The 21,974-nt window shown below is 45.2% G+C and overlaps 1 protein-coding gene across 7 annotated transcripts in view; it reads left to right on the top strand.

The window, feature by feature from the left end:
- Nucleotides 1-7,420: 7,420 nt before the first annotated feature.
- znf521 (zinc finger protein 521) overlaps nt 7,421-21,974 on the top strand; it is an 89,549-nt gene continuing 74,995 nt past the window's right edge. For 4 of the 7 annotated variants that reach the window (XM_068603146.1, XM_068603129.1, XM_068603137.1 and 1 more), the window contains exons 1-2: nt 7,574-8,289; nt 15,406-15,462. In XM_068603146.1, coding sequence (XP_068459247.1) covers nt 8,250-8,289; nt 15,406-15,462 — 97 coding nt within the window. In that variant the 5' untranslated portion in view covers nt 7,574-8,249. The other 3 variants (XM_068603164.1, XM_068603155.1, XM_068603122.1) reach the window with 3 other exon arrangements.

Below are 21,974 nucleotides of genomic sequence, written 5' to 3'. Positions count from 1 at the left end.
GTAGAATAAGGATCTTTCCTGCAAGTTCGGTGCATTTTCCGAAGTTGACGCGCAGTAAATAGAATTTCTGAGGCGAGTTCACACAGCTGAGGTGCATGACAATACAATGTGTGTCCGCTCTTGTTGGCCGCACAAAAAATAACAACCTTATTGCGCATGGACACATGGCTCGCCGATAATCAAATTTGAATATTCCCCCTCACCCCTGCAGTCTATTCTGCGCGCTCCGAGCCCACAGATAAAGCCGACTTATTGTCAGGCTTAATCAGGTGGTCTGTTACCTTGGCAATTAAGGCCTTGTTAAAGATATAAAACCTTGAGACTCAAATGGAGAGTCCCTGGCGAGTCAAACCACTGAGCAAATCCTTAAACCAAACAACCTTCCAGTGGGAACACTTCTTCTCTGAGGATAGATGTTTAATTATCTCCGCTTGTTTGGGGGGGGAGGGACTGTTTCACTCCCTCTTGTTTGTCTTAAAAGCTCATGTGTATTTATTGGAATGAATTAAAGTGGCAATCAGTGTGCTATGTTTGATTGTCACAATGCATTGACCTAATATTGTGAACCATTTGTGAGACAATTTACAAAGACGGGCCAATCTTGCATTGTGGAGTAAACCATGAAAAGAAAGAATCAAAATACACGGTATGAACCATTTAGTCTTTCTAAAGGAGTATGAACGTGATTTAGTGTTCTTAATTTGCTATAATTAATTAATCTTTGTAATATTGTAAGTAAGTGTGATCATTTATCATTTATTCCCAATTGATGCAAAACACCTATCCCAGTGTTAGCTTTCCTTAACTAGGCCAACTATTCCCCCAAATGGATGTTCTTTTTTTGAAAATAATGCAGCACATTTGAGCAATATGAAGTGATAATTTATCATTATTTAATGATCTCCCACAGACAGTACATCACACGCGGTGCAGTCAGTGACAACAGCTGTGCAGGATCTTGATGCGCTCATGCTCCGAGACTCGACTTCTCTTCCTGTTCGGTCCCGCTTAACCCTTTGACCCCTTCATTTGATGATCAGCTTGACTGTTTCCTCACCGAAAGACCGGTCCAGTTCTTCACCTTGTCTCCTTTTCGTCCCACACTTTGTCTGTTTCTCCTTACCTCCGTGACACACTCCTCTAAATGGGCCTGGCATGCATCCCATTGTCTAGCGAAGGTATGTGTGTGTGTGTGTGTGTGTGTGTGTGTGGGCAGTGTTTAGGGAGGTGAGACCTTCTCTGGGACACACTAATCAGCTCCAATCCGAGGCCCGAGCGGGGAGGCGCCGGACAGGTGAGCGGAACCGCTCGCTACACCTCCTGGCTGCTCCTTAGCGTGAGGGTCAGATCAGCTCCATCCTTTATGGCCCAGTCACTCCTTCATCCCGGTGTCCCCGATCGCCTGGCTTCCATCCCCGGTTGCGGGCCTCTGTGGGAGGAAACAGTGAGCAGCTGCTCTACCAAGGGAGCCTCCTGAACGCGCCTTCTGCCCAGCCCCGCGTGTGTTAACCTTTTCTTTTAATTAACGCCGTCCCAACTCCCAACTCTCGCCACGGCGGTCTGGAGAGAGGTTCTGGGGGCTTATGCAACTGTCAGGGAAGTGGGAGAGTCATCGGGGAGCGAGAGCGGTGGTGGGCGGGTGGGAGTGATGAAGGTGAGAGGGGTGAGGATGAGGACGAGGAGGAGGAGGAGGTGGGATGAATAATGCGCACATGGCCTGGGAGTGAGGGTTCTTCTAATCCTTCAGAGCCTCTTTTTTTTTCATCCACATGCCTTCACACAACTACAACACACCAGTCATTCCACACAGCTGCCTCTTTCCCGGGCACGATCCCGAAGTAAATTAGACACACTGATGAGAAGATGGCTGCTCTTCAGTTGCACTTAAGCGCATTGCTCTTCAAGCGGAAAACTTTCATTTAAACTCATTGGCCATGTTATTGTCCACTGGGTCAAAAGCTAAAAAAAAATTGTCATCTTACCTATAGAACTTTCCCTCCAACAAGGGACTAAATGGCATTTGGCTTTTGTATCTCTATCCCACATCGTTAAAGTATTTGAATGCTCAACACAGCAATGTCTCTATCCATTAATCATCAATAAACAGTGGGAGCAGTTTCATACAAGAACTACGGTTGATAGAAAATAGATCCCATTTGAAAAATGCTCTCAACAAGGCCTTTTGGTCGTGGCATATAGTCCCATTATATTGGAGTGGAGGCGGACAGCTCTACGACCGATATCTCCGAAACCAGTCACCTCAGGCCTAAAACAATCCAGATTGATGAATAGCTCAACAGGTAAGAGGAAAAATATGTATTTTTAATTTTGGGGAGATCTGTCCCTGTAAGTTAAGAGCCCAAGAGAACAATTGTGTTGGTCCATTTTGATGGAGTTTAACCATCAATACAACCCACCACTGTAGCTACTTAGCTTTAGTCATCCTCTGTATCCATGTTTCATGTCTTAATTCTGGAAAATATGTTTAACTTAATTATTAAATTCCATGTGAGATCCATTGAACCTGGTAATCAGACATCGGTCGCACTTAGAGGTGAGTCTGGCTGATTATGTGAAATGCTCTGTATGATAAGGGGCTCTGTAGCACACTTACATGCTGCAGCTTAGTTATAGAGGGGTGAGTAGGCTTGATCTCATCTTGCAGTGGAGATCTCCTAATGAGAGAGTGGTAATGAGCAAGAAAAAAAATCACTCTCATTCCAGTAAAAAAAAAAAAAAAAAAAAGTGTTGAAAGGTTTGCTATCTTTCCCTTTCATCTTGTGTGGCGGTGCCAAGTGGAAAATGTCCATCTTTCAGCACGAGATTTTTATGTTCGTCTTGGCTCATGGTAATGCCCCCAGGGGGTCCTCTTTCTTGGCATGGTCGTAGTGGTCACCATTTGCTGGAGACGGGCTGTGGAGGTCAAAGCCATTTGAGAAGGACATAAAACCCCAAGAATGATTTTGATCACACTATGAAACCGTCCCATTGTGGTTAAATGCTATTCTTCATGCCAACAACACATCTTTGTGGAGGTTATTGTCGTGCCGAGCACTTTTAAAGTTGGTCCGAGAGCATAATTCCACGGCCCGTTCAGTCGTTGCATATTCCAGACATTACAGTAAAGCAGCCAGCTGTTGTGTTGAGCGGAGAAGTTCCAGCCCGTCTCGGAATTTTGTCACAAGCTAGCTGGGTGACGAGAAATAACTTTCAGTGCTGGATCTGGAATATTGTCACCAAAGCCAAGATAACCCCCTCCAGCTCGGGTCGTGATGCTGCAAGTCGGGCCTGTGTCGAACATCTCGTGACCTCAGTTTTATGATGGAGTAAGTAAGGGGAAAGCTGCCAGGACCTTCTCCTCGTGAAGACCCAGAGCAAGGACACTGTCTCCCCAGCCCCATAGATCAGCCAGCCCTGAATGTCAAACCGCACAGCAGCCGCCGCGGTGCCAGGAGTCCCCCTCTTGCTCCCTCTCTGGCCCGTGATCGGCTGTCTGGTGACACCACTGCGCTAATGACCCGGTTTGGGAGTTGCTCCGCGGGGCTCCTTGGCTTGGGAAGACGGAAGCCGTGGATATCCAGCTGGAAGGTCACTGTTGAAACGACGACCACTCACTCAACATTCCCCTTTACTTTGTAGACATCCTTCAGTTTGTTAAAAGCATGTCGAGACATGGCGGCCACCGCTGACTTTATAAACAAAACGGGTTGGCTAGGCCGCAAATTAGGAATAATCTGATGTGATTTCCATGCTGTTTTTGTCATTATATGCACTATTTCTTGGTACAGAAAAGTCCAACGTTTACGTGAACTGCATACATATGATACTTTTTTATGCCTCAATGTTTAATTGGATAGCAATTTGGATAATGATGAAGTTGGAAAGCAAGCGCTCACCTTTTTCTTGCCAACTCTAAAGCCATCTGATTGTTAGCGCTGTGTGTTGTTTTTGTTCTTTCTTTTTTTCCTTCAGTTTAATGTGAAAGTATGTCTCCATGCTCAGAGAGGGCAATGTTTTTAGTCACTCGCTATCTGGACTTTTTTTTTTTTTTGTTTCCTTTCTCTCAGCCTCAGGAGTTTGGCTTGTTGGAGCAGAGTTAAAGTCCCAGGGGGGCACTCCTCTGGTGATGGGGGCGCTGCCTCGACCTCACTCATGCTTGGTGTGGGTGGCATCCAACCAGGGAGACGCACAATGGAGAGCAAGACTGAAGATGGTGATGCTTCTGGTGCACTCTCTCAGGACTCAGCCTTATTCTCAGGGTCATGCATTCCAGCAATCTCTGTAATTATAAGCAAGTAAGAAAAAAGTTGAATCTTCTGCCTTTCTCGAAAATGAACGTGCCCCACTCCTCAAGGGAAACATTCACATCTCTGAGTTCTAGTAGCTGGATGGGTTTTAATGAGGCAAGTCAAGTGTGTGTGTGTGTGTGTGTGTGTGTGTGTGTGTGTGTGTGTACGTGTGTGTGTGTGTGTGTACGTGCATGTGCGTGTGCACATGCATGTCTGTGTATCGGCCCCCGTTCTAACGAGCGTAATTGACCGACTGTGCTTTTAAGCCGCCGTTTTTCACCATTTGCGGGAGAATTCTACTAAATAGCCTTCAGTGATTATTATTTTTACAGGAGACACTTCATTTGGATTAAAACTTTCTCTGGGTTTTAAAGTTCAGTTACTACTTCTTCTTATTTTTGGACAATGTGCTGCATTTGAGGCCAAACAGACAGAGGGCGAGCGGGCCACAGGTCAGGGAACTGCTGAAGGGTCCCGCCACCCGAGGGCCACGGATTCCACAGGGGAACATCTCGCCCCGGGGAGAGGCGGAGTGAAATCTCTAATGCTGCGGCACGCACACTTGCTGCGGCGTCTCGATGTCTAACTAAAAGCTACGGGTGGTGAACCAAAAAAAAGAAACTCCACCTAACTGCTCAGTTTTACTCCAGATGCAGCGGTAAGAAGTGGAGGTGATCTGAAAACAGACTGTGCCTTTGTGCGCTGGAAAGAATTTCAAAGGCATTTTTCTTAGCAGCGTAGAATTTCTAAAGGACAGAACAATTAGCGAGTCGATTAAGTCATTTGTGTGAATGACTAAATACGAAGATGCACCATGTCAGCCTGCACAAGCCTCTTGCTTCATTTTCATAAAAGCACAGGCTAAATAGAAATTTCCTGGCTGGCATGGTTTTTATGATAAACATGTCACGTTATTTTATTTTTCCTCTTCCTCTTTGTGTGATTCCCTTTTCCCCCACGCTCAGAGGTGAGACTTGAAACGAAAGCATTTTTGTTGATTTTCATTGTGCCTATTTGCTCCCAAAAATGTATATTTGATTCTCCTTTCCATATTTATAAAGTCATCCCCGAGGGACCAGCCGTGTCAGACAGTTTGTGAAGCATCATGAGCAACATTCCTCACATGAGGTTTCTTCACTTGAAGAAGGGGAGAGAAAGAAAAAAAAAAACAACAACTTCAGAGCAAGTGTGTACTGTAAGTTAGAGACTGAACTGTGCAAGCACTGAGTCAAGTCAAGCCTTTTCCCAGTTACTTTGTCACTAATGAAAGTAGCAAAGAGCCCTGGAGGACTGAGGAGCACTGTTTGTTTGTGTTTGGGAGAGCATTCGAGAGGTAGGGGAGGGTGGGGGGAGGCAAGGTGGTAAAACTTTGGGAGAGCCGCCTGACAGAGCGCTGAGGGGAGAACTTTGGAGCATTGTTAAGATTGAAGTTTTAAGGCAGCTGGGATCTCCTGACAGATTCCACGCACCTACAAATAGATGTTTCATATGTGTGTGTTTACCAACTTTACTGTAGCTTGTGAGGGCTTTGAATTTACCAAAGCCCATCACGTCAATCTGTGTCATACTTTGTTTCATTGATCTTTGGCACGCATTTTATGGCAGCGTGTGGGTGGGGGAAATTATTTGAAAAGCAAAGGGTGCGGGTGAAATTGCACGATCCAAATTGAGCAAACCGAATGGAAGCCTTGACATCATATGTAGGTCATAAGTCCCCATTTATTATGTTTTAGTCTCACATCTGCCGCCCATTAGGGATATAAGAGGCGAAATAACAAGGCCTCTTTAAAATAGGAGGCTAATAATGACTGTCAGCTAATAGATAAGTCTGTTCTTCAGCCCTGAATTTTCTATTACATTTATTACTTTGTGCGGCTGTAGGTGATTACCTTAGATGTCTATAACAGCATAAGGCCTCATTATGAACTCCAAAGTAAAAGGTGGGAACACCCTATAGAATAAGAGCAGCCTTATTATGTACTCACATCATTAACTTTTATAGTTTTGGTTAACTTTCGCGGAGAATTGCCTTTAACAGAGTTAAATTCAGCCGCGGTAAAGGCTATCAAAGGTTGTTGTTAATTTTCTTCCTCCACTGCAGCCCGTGTTTGGGAGTTGCCCTATCGACTGTTTCCCTTCTTCCCTAAAGGTGTGCAGCGAAAAGCTCGCACTCCTCTCACGGTCTGTGTCTGTGACTCAGTCGGAGTGGAAATGCCACTGGAAGTGGGAAAAGCGAGTTGCGTGCCTGTGATTTTTAGATGGGGCCCCTGGCGGAAGCTGCCCACAGGCTGCAGCGGGGCAGAGTGCAGAGTGAGAAGCCCGCTGCAGGACACCTCTCTGGATCTCATTTCCACATAGCAGGGGTAGTGTGGGGGCCCGCATGTCCTCATGCAGGTGAGGGTGTATTCCAACACGCCATTGTAAAACACACAGAGCGGGAAAGAAAGAGGTTGTGTGCATTTTATATTGTATTTATTTATTATTTCTTTTACACAATAATATGCTTTCTAATTAAATCACGACGGAGTTTGAATGCTAAAATTACTGGAGTTCATTTGACTGGAACTCATCCTGGAATGATATGTATTGAAATATTATAAATTAGGATTTTAAAAGAAAAGGAATAAATACAATAAAACAAATACTATAATAAAAGTAAAGTGGAGGAGGTTACATTGTGTGACTCAACCTTATAATAATCAATGTATTATTGTTAATATTATTTATTTGGATATCCATGAATAGTATTCAAACAGGGATACAATATTGCCTGTAACTTAATTCCGAGTGAACAATGATAGGAAAGAACAAAAAGCTCTGTCAGTAAATAAAGCCATCATCCCAAAATTCTATGCGTGCCATCGCATGTCATATATGTCAACAGTCTCACAGAAAATATATTTCTGCTGAACCATTTCCACCAGAAGGGGGACCAGTCCGTCTGCCGTAGACGGAGAGTGGCCGACGGCGAGCTGAGGCGGAGGAGACGCCAGGGTGAGCAAGCCGACTTTGGGTTTAGAGTTCGACTCCGGATCCGGGGACCAGCAGATCCAGCAATCCGCATCTTGCCGTGATCCCTAGGATTTTAATCATGCCTCTCTGTCTGTGTGTGAGTGCAGGCAGGCTGACAATGATTTCCTCAGTGATTACGTACAGAGCGAGTCCCTGCGGGGTAGGGGCCCCCTCTGGAGCCATCCTGATGGCTTTGGGGGCCTTGCTTCCATTTTCCATTATTATGTGGACTACCGGAGCGACAGCGCAGTCCAAGACCTTGCAGGTTTGTGATGAGGAGGGAGCTTCCATCTTCTCTCTGCTTCTTCATCCTCTTTTAAGAGCAATTTAGACGTAGACTTAGATCAGATTCCGAACCTAATTCATGGTTAGCTGACTGGAGTGAGGAAAGGAAGAGTCTATAATAGTTGTGACGCTGTTAGGTGGATATGAAGTGAAAAGTGTTATTATCATTTTTCCTTCTTTTTTTTTTTGGTGGTTTTGTTGCATTTTTTATTTATTTTTTGCACTCTCACAGGAGGCGTTTTGGCTGATGTTTTTCTCACGCGGACGCATTTGAGATGCGAAAAGCAAAATATTGCGCTTTTATTTCTAAACGAACATCATGCCTGCACGCGTGTGTGTTTTCCCGGAGAATGGAAGCGCATGACGGGGATTACTATATTCTCACACTTTCCCAGATACCCTGCTCAACTAAATAGAGTCGCCTATACCGATCGGGGTAATTGGATTTTATAACATCCACCTACTCATCACAAAAAAAAAAAAACATAACGGCAAAACTCGTGTTCAGACCGCACGGCGAGGGGCTAAGTTGCATCTTTCGGTAATGGTAAAAAGGCTGCCGCGATTTTGGCCAGTGGAATTTAGAAAGACTCTGCCTTTAGACAATCCCGTTTTACACAAATTGTCTGACTGAAACTGAGCAACTTCAGCGTTTTCTATAGGATGTCGCGCCGCAAGCAAGCTAAGCCAAGATCACTGAAAGGTAAGTGATAAGCCTTGTTTGGTGGCTCTCCGCACATTTTATTTGAAGCTGATGACAAGTCTACACGAGCATGAACTTATCACTCACTGAAATGTAACTGTCTCCTCCTTTTATTATCATTATGGGGATCTTTGCTCTACGCATTTCCAAGTGTTCTTCCTGTTTGTGCTGCGCTCGGGATCGACTGCATGTACGTAACGTTTACTTGGCACCGGGTGAAAAAAAACAAAGCTGGCCGGTTACACTTCAGGTTTATGGATTGTGATGGTAGTTAAAAGTGCAAGGGCATGGGCACGGCGAGGCTCGAGATGCAACAGTGCAGCGCGACGCTGGCGAACATCTGGATGTGTTAAAAGACGCTCCAGGTCGGAACTTAAGCCGTCTGATGGAATGGGGTGCAGAGTCACGTGATCTCCACCACCACACCCCCTCCTCCCCCAGTCTGAGAAACTAAGGAGGAAACATTTTATATGTTGAGGAAAGGGAGGGCTATGATATGTGTGCGTGTGTGTGTGCTCGTGTATTACGTGTGTGTGTGTGTGCAATAGTTAAGAGATGTATCAATTAGAGGTAGTGTTTAGTGCTAATTGGGCGTTAAAAAAAGAAGTTGTAAACATCTGGATTCATCAGGCAAAGCAGGAAAACAACTGAACTTTATTGTGTTTTTTGTGTGTGTAAATTCCATATACAATCTCAGAGCAGCACGTCAGGATATGCACAGCGGACATTGTGTGTGATTTTGATTGTTTCTTCTTTTTCTGTGTGTGTGTGTGTGTGTGTGTGTGTGTGTGCCTGTGTTACTTTTTCTGTCTGTTTCTTTTCACACAGTTGGACTGGTGGTAATTCGACCATGCATTTGTGTCTGAGTGTACATGTGAGTGAGAGTTGGGGGTGGGTGGTGGGGTGAGAATAGAGACAGAGCCACATGCATGAGCGCACACACATATTCACACACTACTTTTCTCTGTAGCATTTTGGTGGGGGAGCTGCTGGGTTCTTTGGAGGTTGAGCTCCAGTTCATCTGGCAGGCATTGTATTTTGCTCAGCAAATAATTGTCCACAATTTCACATTCCCAGCTTGTGGTCTGTGGACCCCTTTTCTCTCTCCCCTTTCGTTCTCGGAAGTCTTCATCTCAAAGGAAGATTACATGGTCTGCGGTAGTACATTCATGCAGCCACCATTTTAAATCAATACCCAGGAGAGGGTGGAAATGTGAGTGCATGCACGTCTTGAAATTGTCACATTCTGTTTCCGGACCTGCACTGTTCTTTTCACAGTAAACAGCTCCATACATAGATTCCATAATTTCCCAGCCCAGATTGGCGTTGACTCCTTTTTCTTGTTTTTTTGTTTTTTGTTACATGGTGTTGACAATTGCTATTCTCAAAAGACACGTCACTTAGATATAATAGTCCCCTGCAAGTGTGCCTACATGCTACAAGTGTGTGTGTGTGTGTGTGTGTGTGTGTGTGTGTGTGTGTGTGTGTGTGTGTGTGTGTGTGTGTGTGTGTGAATTCTGAAGAACATCTGTCAAGATTTGTGGACATCCATGTGTGCGAGACAGAGCGAGGGATAGAGAGTGAGCAAATCAGTATGCAAATGAAGTCAGAGTGATGACATTGTTTGTTGTGTTATTGTCAGTAAAATTTAAATTGGAAAAATGTGGCGCACGAAACATCGCGACTTTTATGTCCTCGTAGCGACTGCTGAAGCGGAGCAGAAATGCAGATACGTCATAGATATTTCCCTGCTTTGGATCAGACCCAAAGAAGGCCAGGCAGATGTTATTTATTGTTCTTTGTCTATCTCTTTCCTCGGGGACAGAGATACACTTATACAGATGTCCACAATAACTTTCCTTTGTCGTTTCTAAAAAATAAAAAGTAGGTGCTTGACACTGTATTCTCCACTATTGTTTTGCCGAAGACAAGAATTGTCGCTTTACTTGCAGGCTTTTAAAAAAAATATTTTGTTGTCACAAAAGCAGCATCTCTAAATGTGCAGTGTTTAAAAAGAAAAAAAGAGAAGAAATGTCCTCATGCGCATGCACGTGCTGCATGTTTTCACCGAACAGAATGCAGTCGCAGAGTTCAGATTTCACTCGTGTAGGTTGTGTTCCACTAACTTGAGGCAGTGGTCAACGTGGACGCTGCCTTTTTTTCCTCTTTTTTTTTCCTTTTTCTGGCGCAGAAGGAACACTTTGTTCTGCGGAAGGTAAAATAAACAGAGGCGGCGGTGGAACATGGAGGCAAGGCGGAGAACGGGCATCGTGTGCGGCGTTTAAGGGACTGCCGTGGATAGTGCAGACGTGGAGTGTGTGCGGAGGAGATGAGAAAATAATGCTGTGACAGTTGGCACTCTTTTCTTCCCTTGTGTAGCCCAACACACCCACTTCCTTAGTATTGGCTGCTTGTGGGAGTCAGAGGTTATGTTTTTGGTCCCATTGAGGAAAAGGGCAACATTACAAGTCCCGTTTCAATTAAGTCTGAGAGACAGATCCGGCTACGTTATTGCTTGGGGGAATAAATGGCACAGGACGAGACCATACATCATTCGCTTATATGCAAACACTTCACCCTAGCCACTGACATTTACTCAATCCTGAGCCGTCTACATTTCTCAACTGTAGGCACATTGTAATTTTGTTTTGATGTGCAGAGGCTTTGGGTCAGCACATTGCCTCAGTCAGTGGTGAGCAGAGAGAAAGGAGGATCTCACTCCAAAGCCTGCATGTAGCGCATGATGACTGCCACGTTGCCCGTCCTCCAGCACTTCCTGAATAATACGAGGCTGGGTTGATATTTTTATCTGGAGCGCAAATGACAGTCTCAAGCCTGACGTGTTTATTGGCTGAGGAGCAAGTTTCCAGGCCTGTCGTCCGCATATATAAATATATTTTCTGCGCCATTTACTTTAAGTATAGAGGTTGTCATGAAATCGGCACTGTGTCATGTACACCTTAAATATTTGATGTTTTCGAGGAGCTGGAATTTGTCGCCACATGAGTGAGTTTAGCTTGTTATGAAGGGGGATATTACTTTGCTCTTAACATAGAAAGGTTGATTTGCAAAATCTGCAATGGGCCGACTGAAAATAAAGTTAATTTGATTTCACGTTACAATTCCTCTGCTCAAACACAAGGAGATTAGAGTTGAAGCTGAATTGTATTTCACTTCATAACAGGTGAAATAAAACTGCGATTAAAATTAGACCATCAAGAAAAACAAAAATAGATATGTATTTTTTTTTTTAAACCTACAATTGTCATAATTTGAAGCTGGAAAAAAAAACGGTGTCCGTGATGAGATGCGTAACCACTCCCCCTTTCCTTTCCTATAAGCAGAGGCATAAGTCACTAAAAAGTGTGGCCTTTTAAGCGCAAGTATTTTTGCCTCCAGAACTCCTCAAAAACTCATTTGACTCTTTTATTTTGAAAGCACTCTGTATTCAGTATGTTTTAATGACAAATCCACCGAAGGCCTCTCCTCAAAGACATACTTCCCCAGCTCCATTTTTCTTCCCCTGTTATAACAGTTGCGTCAGTCTTAGTTTATAGGAAGCTGCAGTATTCCAGACTGTTCACAATTAATGATCTGTGGCATAACACCCATTAACACTTTTCTAATGTGACAAAAAAATATGGTTAGTATTATCATTAAGGAAATTATGATGGAGCCGTGGAAAAATCCCATTAGCACGGCTGTCAGTGCTCTTGACATGCGGCTCCGTGTGTTGGACTGGGTGTCACGGGAGCTGGCCGATATCTCTTCCTCCTCCATGGCATGTGTCTCGCTTGTTGTCATGGATTGTCTGCCACATGGAGAAAGAGTCCTGATTCAGAGACGATGATTGATTTGCACCACTGCTGTAAACCCCCCAAAAAACTGTTGCGAGGCATATTTGCATCCGTCTCGTTTCCCCCTGTATGAATAACATTAATCATTTTTTGGAAGCTAAATTTTCAGTAATTGCCTAACGGGATCATTGACTCGTGACATTTTTTTGCTTCGCTACTAGTGGAGTTCTTTTTTTAAATTATTCTTTTTTTTGTTTTGCTCTTATAATTTGCTTACAGTACATGGCAATGTATCAAGAATTACAAATATTACACAATGTGATTAACATGCTCCTCTATTGCAAATTATTTGTGACACTAATCACCAGTTCAAATAATGCTCATTAAGAAAGTTATTCATGTGCAGTGTCTGTCCTCCTCCCTCCCTTCCCCGGCCCTAATTGAGGAGGGTTGACCTCTTGACCCCAGCTAAATTGAGTTGTAGTCCCTGTGGCGAGCGTCTCCTTCCCGGTCAGTCAGGGCGGATTACACAGCCATTGTGTTCGGCACTGTATCGTCCAAGCTGGCTGTAACCAAGCAGATGAGTCACGCATATCCAGGAACACACTCTGGGCTTTTTTCCCCCCCTTCTCTCTCCTTCTGATGTCTGAGAAGTGCTTCGAGATGCATACGCGCACAAATACGTGGCAATCCACAAACAAAAGCACAAAAAGTGTACAAAAATTATACACACGTGCATGCGTGCACACACTCTTCACTCTCTTCTCCCACACAGCAGGAATTCATTTGATAGATTAGGAAAGGTCCAAGCCGCTGAGAGTTTGTCATGTTTTGCTTATTCACGTCTATTAAATCATCAGTTTTATGCAGGCGGTGCATGTGGTGATCAATCTGTTTTTTTTTCTTCTCTCTTTTTGTTTTTTTTATTTTGCGTTTTGTTGTCTGCTTCTCGTTCTGCTCTGTAGAAAATTAATTCATCCCTAAAAAGGAAATGTCCTGCCTTGGGGATTGTCCCTCTCAATGTGACGACGGTTACTCAGCGTTCATTTTTGTGTGTGGCCAGTGTGTTAATTAGTGGCCTTTAATGCTGTGCCACTTGTTGTGGGATTATGTCTTTCCTGCTCCGCGTTGTGGAAATCAAAAGGAGCAGTGCTGAAACGGTCCCATGTGTGTGTGGTATTGTATCAACAAAACCTAGCAGCACGATTACAGGTTGTCACCAACAGAGTGATACACTGTACCTTGTCAAGCGTTAATTAACTGATAGCGCCGAGACGCGTTCAACAATGTGGACTGAGCTTTATTCCGTTGTCATTACTGAAGCGATCGCGAGCGTTTTCAAGCGTTTTTAATTAAAACTGTCCGGCTATTTGTTTTAGTTCTGTGTCACAATTGTTGATCAAATGTCCAGCCGGTATGAAACATCACGGGGGGTCGGGCCTTACCTGACAGCTCACCCTCCATTATCGCTCCTAGCTGGCTGTTAATTATACGGGCGACAGGTGTAAATGAGCGTAGCGCGTGCGCTGTTGACGGAACGCCGTTCACTTTAAATGACAAAACTTTTAATAAGTTCACAGTAGTGATAGAGTGATCGCGAACCGCCGTAATGTTTCGGGTTCTCGTGGCATCTTGTGAAATAAGCGTTTTCTGCCTGAACTCCCTCATCTCACCAACAGGGACGGTAATCAAAACAAAAACTCCAATCTCTGAGAGAACTGTGGGGGATTTATTAGGACCCCCCATCCCTCGCCTATTTAAACGATCGTAGATGCAAGGCGCTCAACAGTGCTGGAGAAACTCATTAAACTCTCAGGGCGTCAGTCGCTAAGGCCTGCTTTAACAGGACGTGGCTTCAGTGTTGGCTGGTACAGTCCTCTTTGGTGGCTCCGAGGGACACACCTCCATGGGGCCCAGCGATGTCTGTTCCATCACTTTTAATTGATTTCACTAATTAATTGCCAGACCCATGGACGTTTGTTTTGCATATTTTCCGTGTGCATCAATACTAATAGTTATTAAGGGAAACATTTCCGATCAGAGACTTACATGGAGGTTTGTACTGAGTGGATAGTGTCATTTCTTGACAAAGGTTTTTTTGAATGAAAACGCCTCAGAAGAATTCCTCTGGAATTCAGCGTAGGCTGGACAAGGCCAGACATCGAAACGCCGTCGTACCGTCGTCGTTTGCCATCTTCACAAGAAACAACTCGACACTTTCCTCTTCATTTTTCACTGAGGTTTGACACCCTGCTTGACACCGACTCTTGCTCCCCTGAGGGGGCTACTGCCACCATAGGATCCTGCCTTAATTATGCAAAGTACAGGATATTTTGTGCGATTTTAAAAGTGCGCCAGTTTCTGCTTTGGCAGTCACTGCCACACTCCCCTACTGGGAGGTCCTGTCAGACTCCCCCTTTCTCTTTGCCCACGAAAATGAAAGGCTAGAAAGAAAAGACATAATGGAGAATGCATTTCAACTGCAGGGGTGGAACGCAGAGGCGTAAGAAGTCCTCGGTGAGACCCTCATTTTACATGGAACAGGTGGGAGACTCTTCCCGCTGTTAAAATCCATTTCATTTCTTGTACTTGACATGCCACGAGGAACTCTCACCAGTTCCAAAAAAGACTCTAATGTAAAAGGTTCCTGCCTTTTACTAAACAGAAGTTGGGTTTTTCAAGGCCATGCTGTTATCAAAAAGTCAAAAGTGGTTTCGTTGCCATGCGCCTAATGAGAGCGTTTCAGCGTGCCGATCGAGCTGTCACTACTTTGTCAGCCGTCCTTTTTTCAAGAGAAAAAGCACTTTGCAGCCGCTTTGGTTGTTATGACACGTACCGTGACTATATGTTTTATGCATTTATGTTTTCTTTGCATTTAAGTTTGGATCACAGTCAGCTTGAAGAAGATCCACCTTTTCGCTGGGATCTAAGAATCGTGTTTTTTTTCTTTCTTTTTCTTCCAGTTTAGCAAGGCACTCCACAACCTTCATCAAGGTGTTTTTCACTTGGTCACTGTTGATGTTGGGAGGACGTTTCATGGGAGACGTTCATAATTCATCACGTCATTACCCAGTCCAATATGTTATTTACGTGGGTGGCTGTTTGCCTTGTTGCCAAACCTCATATATATGAAAGGCTTGTGTGGATTCCCAAACCACAGGTTGAGCTGTCGAAAGCTGTTGAAATCTCTTGGAGTTTCCATGCAGAAAAATCTCAATAGTAAATAATAAAAAAGAAAGAAATCTCAATGTGTCTAACTTGTTTTTCACCGTTAACTGTTTCTTCCCCTCTTTTTCTCCCCCTTCTCTGTTTCTGGCAGTAGAAGACAATGTGACGGAGGACCAGCACAGTCCCGGGCAGACTGCCATTCCAAGCGGTAATGCTCCATTTCATATTTCATCATTTTCGGCTGGAAAGTGGATCATGCGTCTGCTTGTGTGTGTGCGTGTGTGTGTGTGTGTGTGTCTGTAAAATCTTTGGTGGGTTCAGATTGTTCAGAAAAAGTGTGCCTTCTCTGTCTTTGAGCTTGTCCTGTAAACTGCACGGTTGCATGTGTCTGTGTACAAGAGGGGCAGAGCGGTGGCGCTCTTCTTCTGTGTTTGTGTGCATGCATACGTGCAGGTGTGCTTATAGCTGTGTTTCTGTGTGTTCCTGCCTTTTTTCCCCCCCCCCACTCTTTGTTTCCCAACCCTCTGTATGATGTAGAATAGAGCTACCCAGATGAATGTGTCCTGTCTCCACGCGTGCCATTCACAGTGGCCCTCCAGGAACGGAGCGGTAATTCAGGTCAGGCTAGCAGAAAGCCCCCTATGAATGAAGCCTGCTCCTGATGCTCCACACTGTATATTTTCATTTCATTTGTCTCTGGTAAAGGTTAAGTCTCAGGCGTGGTTATTTTAAACCCGATATGGATGGTTTTGCCCAGCAGGCTGGGGACCCTCGGTACTCCTAGGCTGCTGCATTAGTCCAGCATTTACCCAGAGCTTTCTGAGTGCAAAATACGGAGGCGAGCGCCACCTCAATAGGTCCAGTTTATTCCCAGCTGGTTTTCACTTCAGTCTTATTGTTTCAAAACATAGGCGTTTGGCATCCATACTGTATTTACAGGTAAACGTCAGTTAAAGGTTTCTGACCTTTGGTTTTACCCATCAGTACACCTCGAATGCGTTTCCCTTTGAGTGACCCTTTAGTGCGTAATTGATCGGAAACATTTATGCCGCATTTTTTGTGTGTTCATCTCTGGAAAAAGCAGACGTGTGTCTGCCGCTGAGTTAATGCGTATTGATAGGTATCGGTGGGCAATGCCGGGGAGAGAGGCCGTCTCCTCAGCCCGCTCTAACCCCTGCTCAAGGGATGAAGGACTGGGCATAAAAGGCAGACTTGCCTCAGAGACCTCCCGTCATCCAGAGCCAAAGTAGAGCTAATGAGTCTGCCTGATTACAACGACCCCCTCAGACACACGAATCTCCTCTCTCCCCATCCCTCTACCGCATCTATCTCCAGAGTGAGGGGAGACAGCCGCCACATGATCGATGTCTGCCTGTGGAGAAATCAGGAGGGCGCACAAATTAATTTCTCACTTTACTCCTTTGACTTCGTCTGACTGATTTTTTTTCCAAAACCCCCTCTCAGGATGGTCAATGGGAAAAGTGTTGTTTGTTGTCCTCTTTAACTTAAAAAAAAAAAGTTTCCTTGTCGCTTGCGTGTCTTGACGGTGGCAGCAGCGATTCATCCTCGCGGTTAAACTGCTGCCCAAGCAGGCACTTTGTAACTTCCAATTGAAAAGCAGCGGAAAAGCTTACCTGCTCGTCGTGCATTTGCCACTTTGACGGACACGGCCACAATGGCCATTAAAGCTCTGACAAGCCGAGGGCTTAATCAGACATGGTGTCAAGATCTGCCTCATAAGTAGACCCCCAGCCGTGCTCTTCTATGACTCTGCAAGCGTTCCACAGGCCCCGCATCCTGTTTCTCATTCATGTTTGATATGTAGCAACGGCAAAGGAGAAATGCTAACAAAAGAGGTCCTCTCAAAGCAGACAGTATTATGCATAGTATAGAGGGGCAGGAACAGTGTGATATCTGAGATTTAATGAGGCAGTGCGCTTTTTTACCCAGAGAGTGTCGAGCAGGCTTAAGATCTGCAGCTTGGCTTTACCACTGCGCTGCCTGTGTGTAATTATAACCACATGCTCCGTGCTTTTTCTTCTCTCTTATATATACATCCCTTTTTCTCTTTCTCTTTCTCTCTCCCTCTCTCTCTTCTCTCTCTCTCTCTCTCTTTCTCTCTGGCTCTCGGCTGTGTCAGACTGAGGCTGCTTTTTTGGAAGAGGGTGTCAGCTCTGTCAAAGCGGAGTGGACTGAGACAAATGGTAGTGTTGTTACAGAGATCTGAAGGGGCGTCTGGGTGGCAAGGTGCCGGAGAGTGTGTAGAGTGGCGTAGCGTAGTGGTGCGGCGTCTGAGTCTCCGGCTCGAGCTGAGGCTGCCCACAGATCAATGTACTGCGGGGCTCACTACAGCAGGAAGAGGAAAGGACTCTTTCACTCCACCACTTCAGAAAATCATATTCTCTATTATTCATTTCCTTTGATGTTTTACTGCACTAATGGCATAGCAAGGCGCTCCGTTCAATATTATCACTCCGTGTGAGAGAGCGAGTAAGACAGGGCGAGAGAGGGAGAGAGCATTTGGTATGATCAAATGTTGTTTCTCGTTCAGCTGCTTTGATTTCCCGACCTGTTTGTACGCTTGTATCTTTTTTTAGAGATTCTAATGGCGGATGATGCTGTCTGTGTACCTGAGCTCGCGTGTGCCGCTTCCTTCACGGCTGTTTGTTCTTACAAGGGTCCTGTAATTGTTTCAGCATCTTTTTCTTTAATACGGCACGAATTAAACGTCATCATAAATGTACTGCATGTTTTATTTATTTATTTTTTTTTACGTACAACATTTGTCTGTCACTTTGTGCTCGTAATGTACTCAGCGTTTTAGAGGAAGGGCTGTAGACAAACTACCTTTGCTAATCTATTTTAAAAAGTACAATGCATCAAAACGTTAAACAGCAATTAGTCCTTATATGAATCCGGGGGACTTGAAGCTGAGAACTCAAATCGCATGAGCCGACCATATGAACACAGATCCCCCACCCCATGCAAATTGTTGAGGATCGTTAACAATCTGGCAAGTGTCAAGCGCACAGCCACGTCGTCGGATCATGACATTCTTTAATGATGGGGGATCAGTGGATGTGACGGTCTAAGTGGAGAGCCCCAAATCCCATCCACACAGAGGAGGATACACTCGGAGGCACATGTGGCATTAGAATGTGGCGTGACCTATATATGGCGGGTGCTCGGCAAAAGTTTTAGATTTTTAAATAATGAGGTGCCGGCAACCGTGTGAAGGTTATTCAATCTTAATGTCCTCCTATTTCTGACAGCCTCCCTCACTCTGATAAAGGAGCTCGCTCACCTTTGATCAGGCCCGCCGACATGTGTCGACAGAAGCTGCTCGCTGGTTGAAATAAATTCTTAATTCGAACTTGGGGGTGGGTGGTTGTAGGGTGGGTTGCCGAGGAGAAGGAGTAGGAGGGTGGGAGGGGGGGGGGGATCATAGAATCAGGATCTCTGGGAAATGATGGGGAAATGAGGTGATGGGTGAGCTGGTAATGATGTTTCCGACACCGAGGTCTTTCATAGCACAAAGAAAGACTCGGGCTGAACCCTGATGCAGCGAGACGTACTGTATCCACAGGCAAGTTAGCAGCCCTCAGTGGTTTCACGCTTTTCCTGCTTTCGGGGCTGGACTTGAATGAATTTAAGTTTAAAACACTGACATTCATAACATGTTGCTTCCAAAAATGGCTTTATACCCAACAACAACTCTTTCCTTGTTTCAGGCTCTAAATATTTAAATCTTAGACAAATCTAAGGCTGAAGGCAGGGTTCATGGTGAGCGATAACTCTCGATCATAATTCCATTTTCAGGCTGTGCAGCACCAGACCAAACGCTTTCTTTGAATATTCCTCTACACAGTCATGCCCTTCCTACTTTCCCCATGGTCAGAGTCTCCACCTAGCTCAGTGTGTGGGCCCAGGCGGTGGGGCCACAGGCGGAGGCTCCCCTCCTCGGGACCACGGGTCCCTGGTGGGACCCGGGGAGCAGAGAAAAGAATATCAATTAAAAAGTTATAAATATTTAAGAGCAGAAATATTCAATAATATAAGGGTGGGGGGTCTAGGGGACTCTTCAACTCACAGGATGAAAGTTGTGGCATGATAAATGTCACGAGGTGCCATAAGAGACAAGAGTGTGCCTGATGGATGGACTCGCTCTCAGACAGATATTACACGGCTGTAAAGACGTCAATCACCTTCCAGATATCCATATTTTATTAGTGCAAAACTACCGTGGATTTAGTATCATAAAGATTAAAAATGTCTCCTTTCAGTCAGATCTTCTTCGTATATTCCCCCTGTTAATAATTCCTCACTCCGAGCTACAAGCATCTAACTTCGAGCTGACCTTTTTCACAATATGGATCAGCAGTCAATGTGGCTTCCCTCTTGTCCTTCCCGGCCATGCCAACTTGGTCAAGCTGATTAACGGAATTAACAAGGGCATTAGGCATGGGAAGAAATTCTCAATATGCCACACGTCTTCCCCACCATATTCCACATGTGATTGTCAGCCATTCCAAGCATGCTGGTATCGATCCGCCGTCCAGCCTGTAGAGACTGGTCGAGGAGGATGTCCTGATCTGATGGATTACTGTATGAGGCCCAGAGGCACTGGAACCTCAGTATTGACGTGACTCTTTAATCCCAGGGTTGGACGTGACCTTGCCGTGTCAAGCCCCCCACTCTCACTCGCTGCCCCCCCCCCCCACACACACACACACAAACGTGTAGTAGTTTACACTTCCAGCGCCGCATCGCAGTGGTGCACCGGGGGTCACCGGGCTCGACCGAGAGCACTGACCCAGCTTGGATTCACTCGAAGCTGCAGCGGAAAATTGTCACTCGAAATGAAAGAAAACAAGCACGCGGGGACTAAACTCACACATGCTTGAATCTCTTTAGGTTTTAATCTCATAAAGTTTCCTGAAACTATGTGATAATAATGATAAAAAACAGAATAAAATGCATCTTTCTTCTGCAGTGAGAAATGTTTTTTTTTTTATTGCGGCTAAAACATAAAAATGCTTTAAATGTAGCCATCCGTGGTTTTCTCTGGCGGGACGGAGCTGTAATATTAGACAAATTAATGATTCATAAAGGCCGTCGGAAAAAAATAATCTCAGCCTTAACCTCCTCCACAGGCACCCAGTAAAAAAAAAAGTGCATATTGTGAATTCTGTGTCTGTGCATGAATCATTAGTCTATATTGTGTGGCTTTTGGACTCAGTCAGAAGTGTTTCCCCCCCAGAGCCAGAAAGGCCTGCATCTGTGAGGATTGGGTTGGGATTTTCATTTTCTTGAAACACCTTCTGTTCTGTTCTGCATGGTCCCACTGGGGACCACAGTGCTGATATTTTTAGAGGGCATGTTCCGAGCGCCTCAGTCGCCAAGAGGGAAGGACAATGGAGGGTGTGATGTTACATCAATACTTGGCGCAAGTGGGGTGCGGGGGGGGGGAGGAAAAAAAAAATCCTGGGTGGCCTTGATGAGCCCTGGAACGCCTTTCCTCAAGGAATTTCACAGTTTAAGAGCACCCTGCAGAAGGAGGACTTAAAATGGCCGCCCATGTGTGTAGACACCTGGTGTATGTACAGCTACACCTGCGCGTGTCCGTGCCACACACGCCTTTGTCCTCGAGCACTGTTAACCACGTGCTAGGCGTAGAAAAAAAAAATACAGGCTTCTTTCTCGTGTTCTCCTTCGGAGTTTCAGGACAAGTCGAGGAACACTCGCATCAGTGGGGCTTAAAATGGCTGCCGGTGGAGTGCAAGGGCTCTCTTCTCCCACAAAGCCTTAACCGGGGGTGACATGATTGTTTGATTGTAAGTATGTCTTTTTAATCAGTCTTATTGTGAATTGTAATGGTCACAGCAGGGGAGAAAGAGGGCTTCAGGCCATGCTGCCTATTTATAAGACGCTGTCGCGGCCAGATTTACCGCGCTTCCGAGGGAGGCTGTCGACGGCGGGCCGTGAGTGAACAACGGCAGGTTTGATTTGTCGTCCGAAATGTTTAAGCGCCACACGAAGATCTCCACATTAGACTGCTACCTTGAAAGATGATTCCTAGTCCTGGTTCAGTCAGTCGCCCACCCCTGGCACTGCTGCAGCACAAAGCCAACAAGAGACAAAACTGCAGATGGATTGAAGAATATTGATGTATGCGACCCGCGGCTGCCTGCGAGCAAAGCTGAATAATTTAGGGAAGTGTGTCGTGACGACAGCCTAACGCACACCAACCTCAATTTTGTGTGTCTTACTGTGTTCCATACATCCACAGTTCTGGCCGAGATGTCTGGGTAATATGGCCAGGTCTGCCTCCTCCGATCGACACCGACTGATGCAACTCAGCACTCACTGGCGGCATTTCATATTTCTTTGGTCGAGCCAAAACTGCAATCCAGGATTTATTAACTACACATATTCCCATCAGTCTAGTTTCATATACTGAAGTTTTGCTTGGGTGAAGCAGGGCAAACACAACGTAAAACCATTTCTAATAACAGAGGCGTGTGCATGTGCATGTGTGTCTCAAACCTGCGTGTGTTTGTGAGTGTGTGTGTGTGTGTGTGTGTGAGCGCCGTGCCACCTTGTCTGTGCGTGCCTGTATATCTCTCACCCTCACCTGCCCAACCGTTCTGTTATGGTATGAGTGGTTGAGTTACAGAGGCCCAAATTGAACCTGCATTTTTATTACAGCTTTTATTATTG

The sequence above is a fragment of the Clinocottus analis genome, unplaced genomic scaffold (genome assembly GCF_023055335.1).
Source record: "Clinocottus analis isolate CAN_PGR_092001 unplaced genomic scaffold, fCliAna1.0.p SCAF_11, whole genome shotgun sequence".
NCBI lineage: Eukaryota > Metazoa > Chordata > Actinopteri > Perciformes > Cottidae > Clinocottus > Clinocottus analis.
Note: the sequence above shows the minus strand (reverse complement) of the source record. Positions and strands in the feature narration are given on the sequence as shown.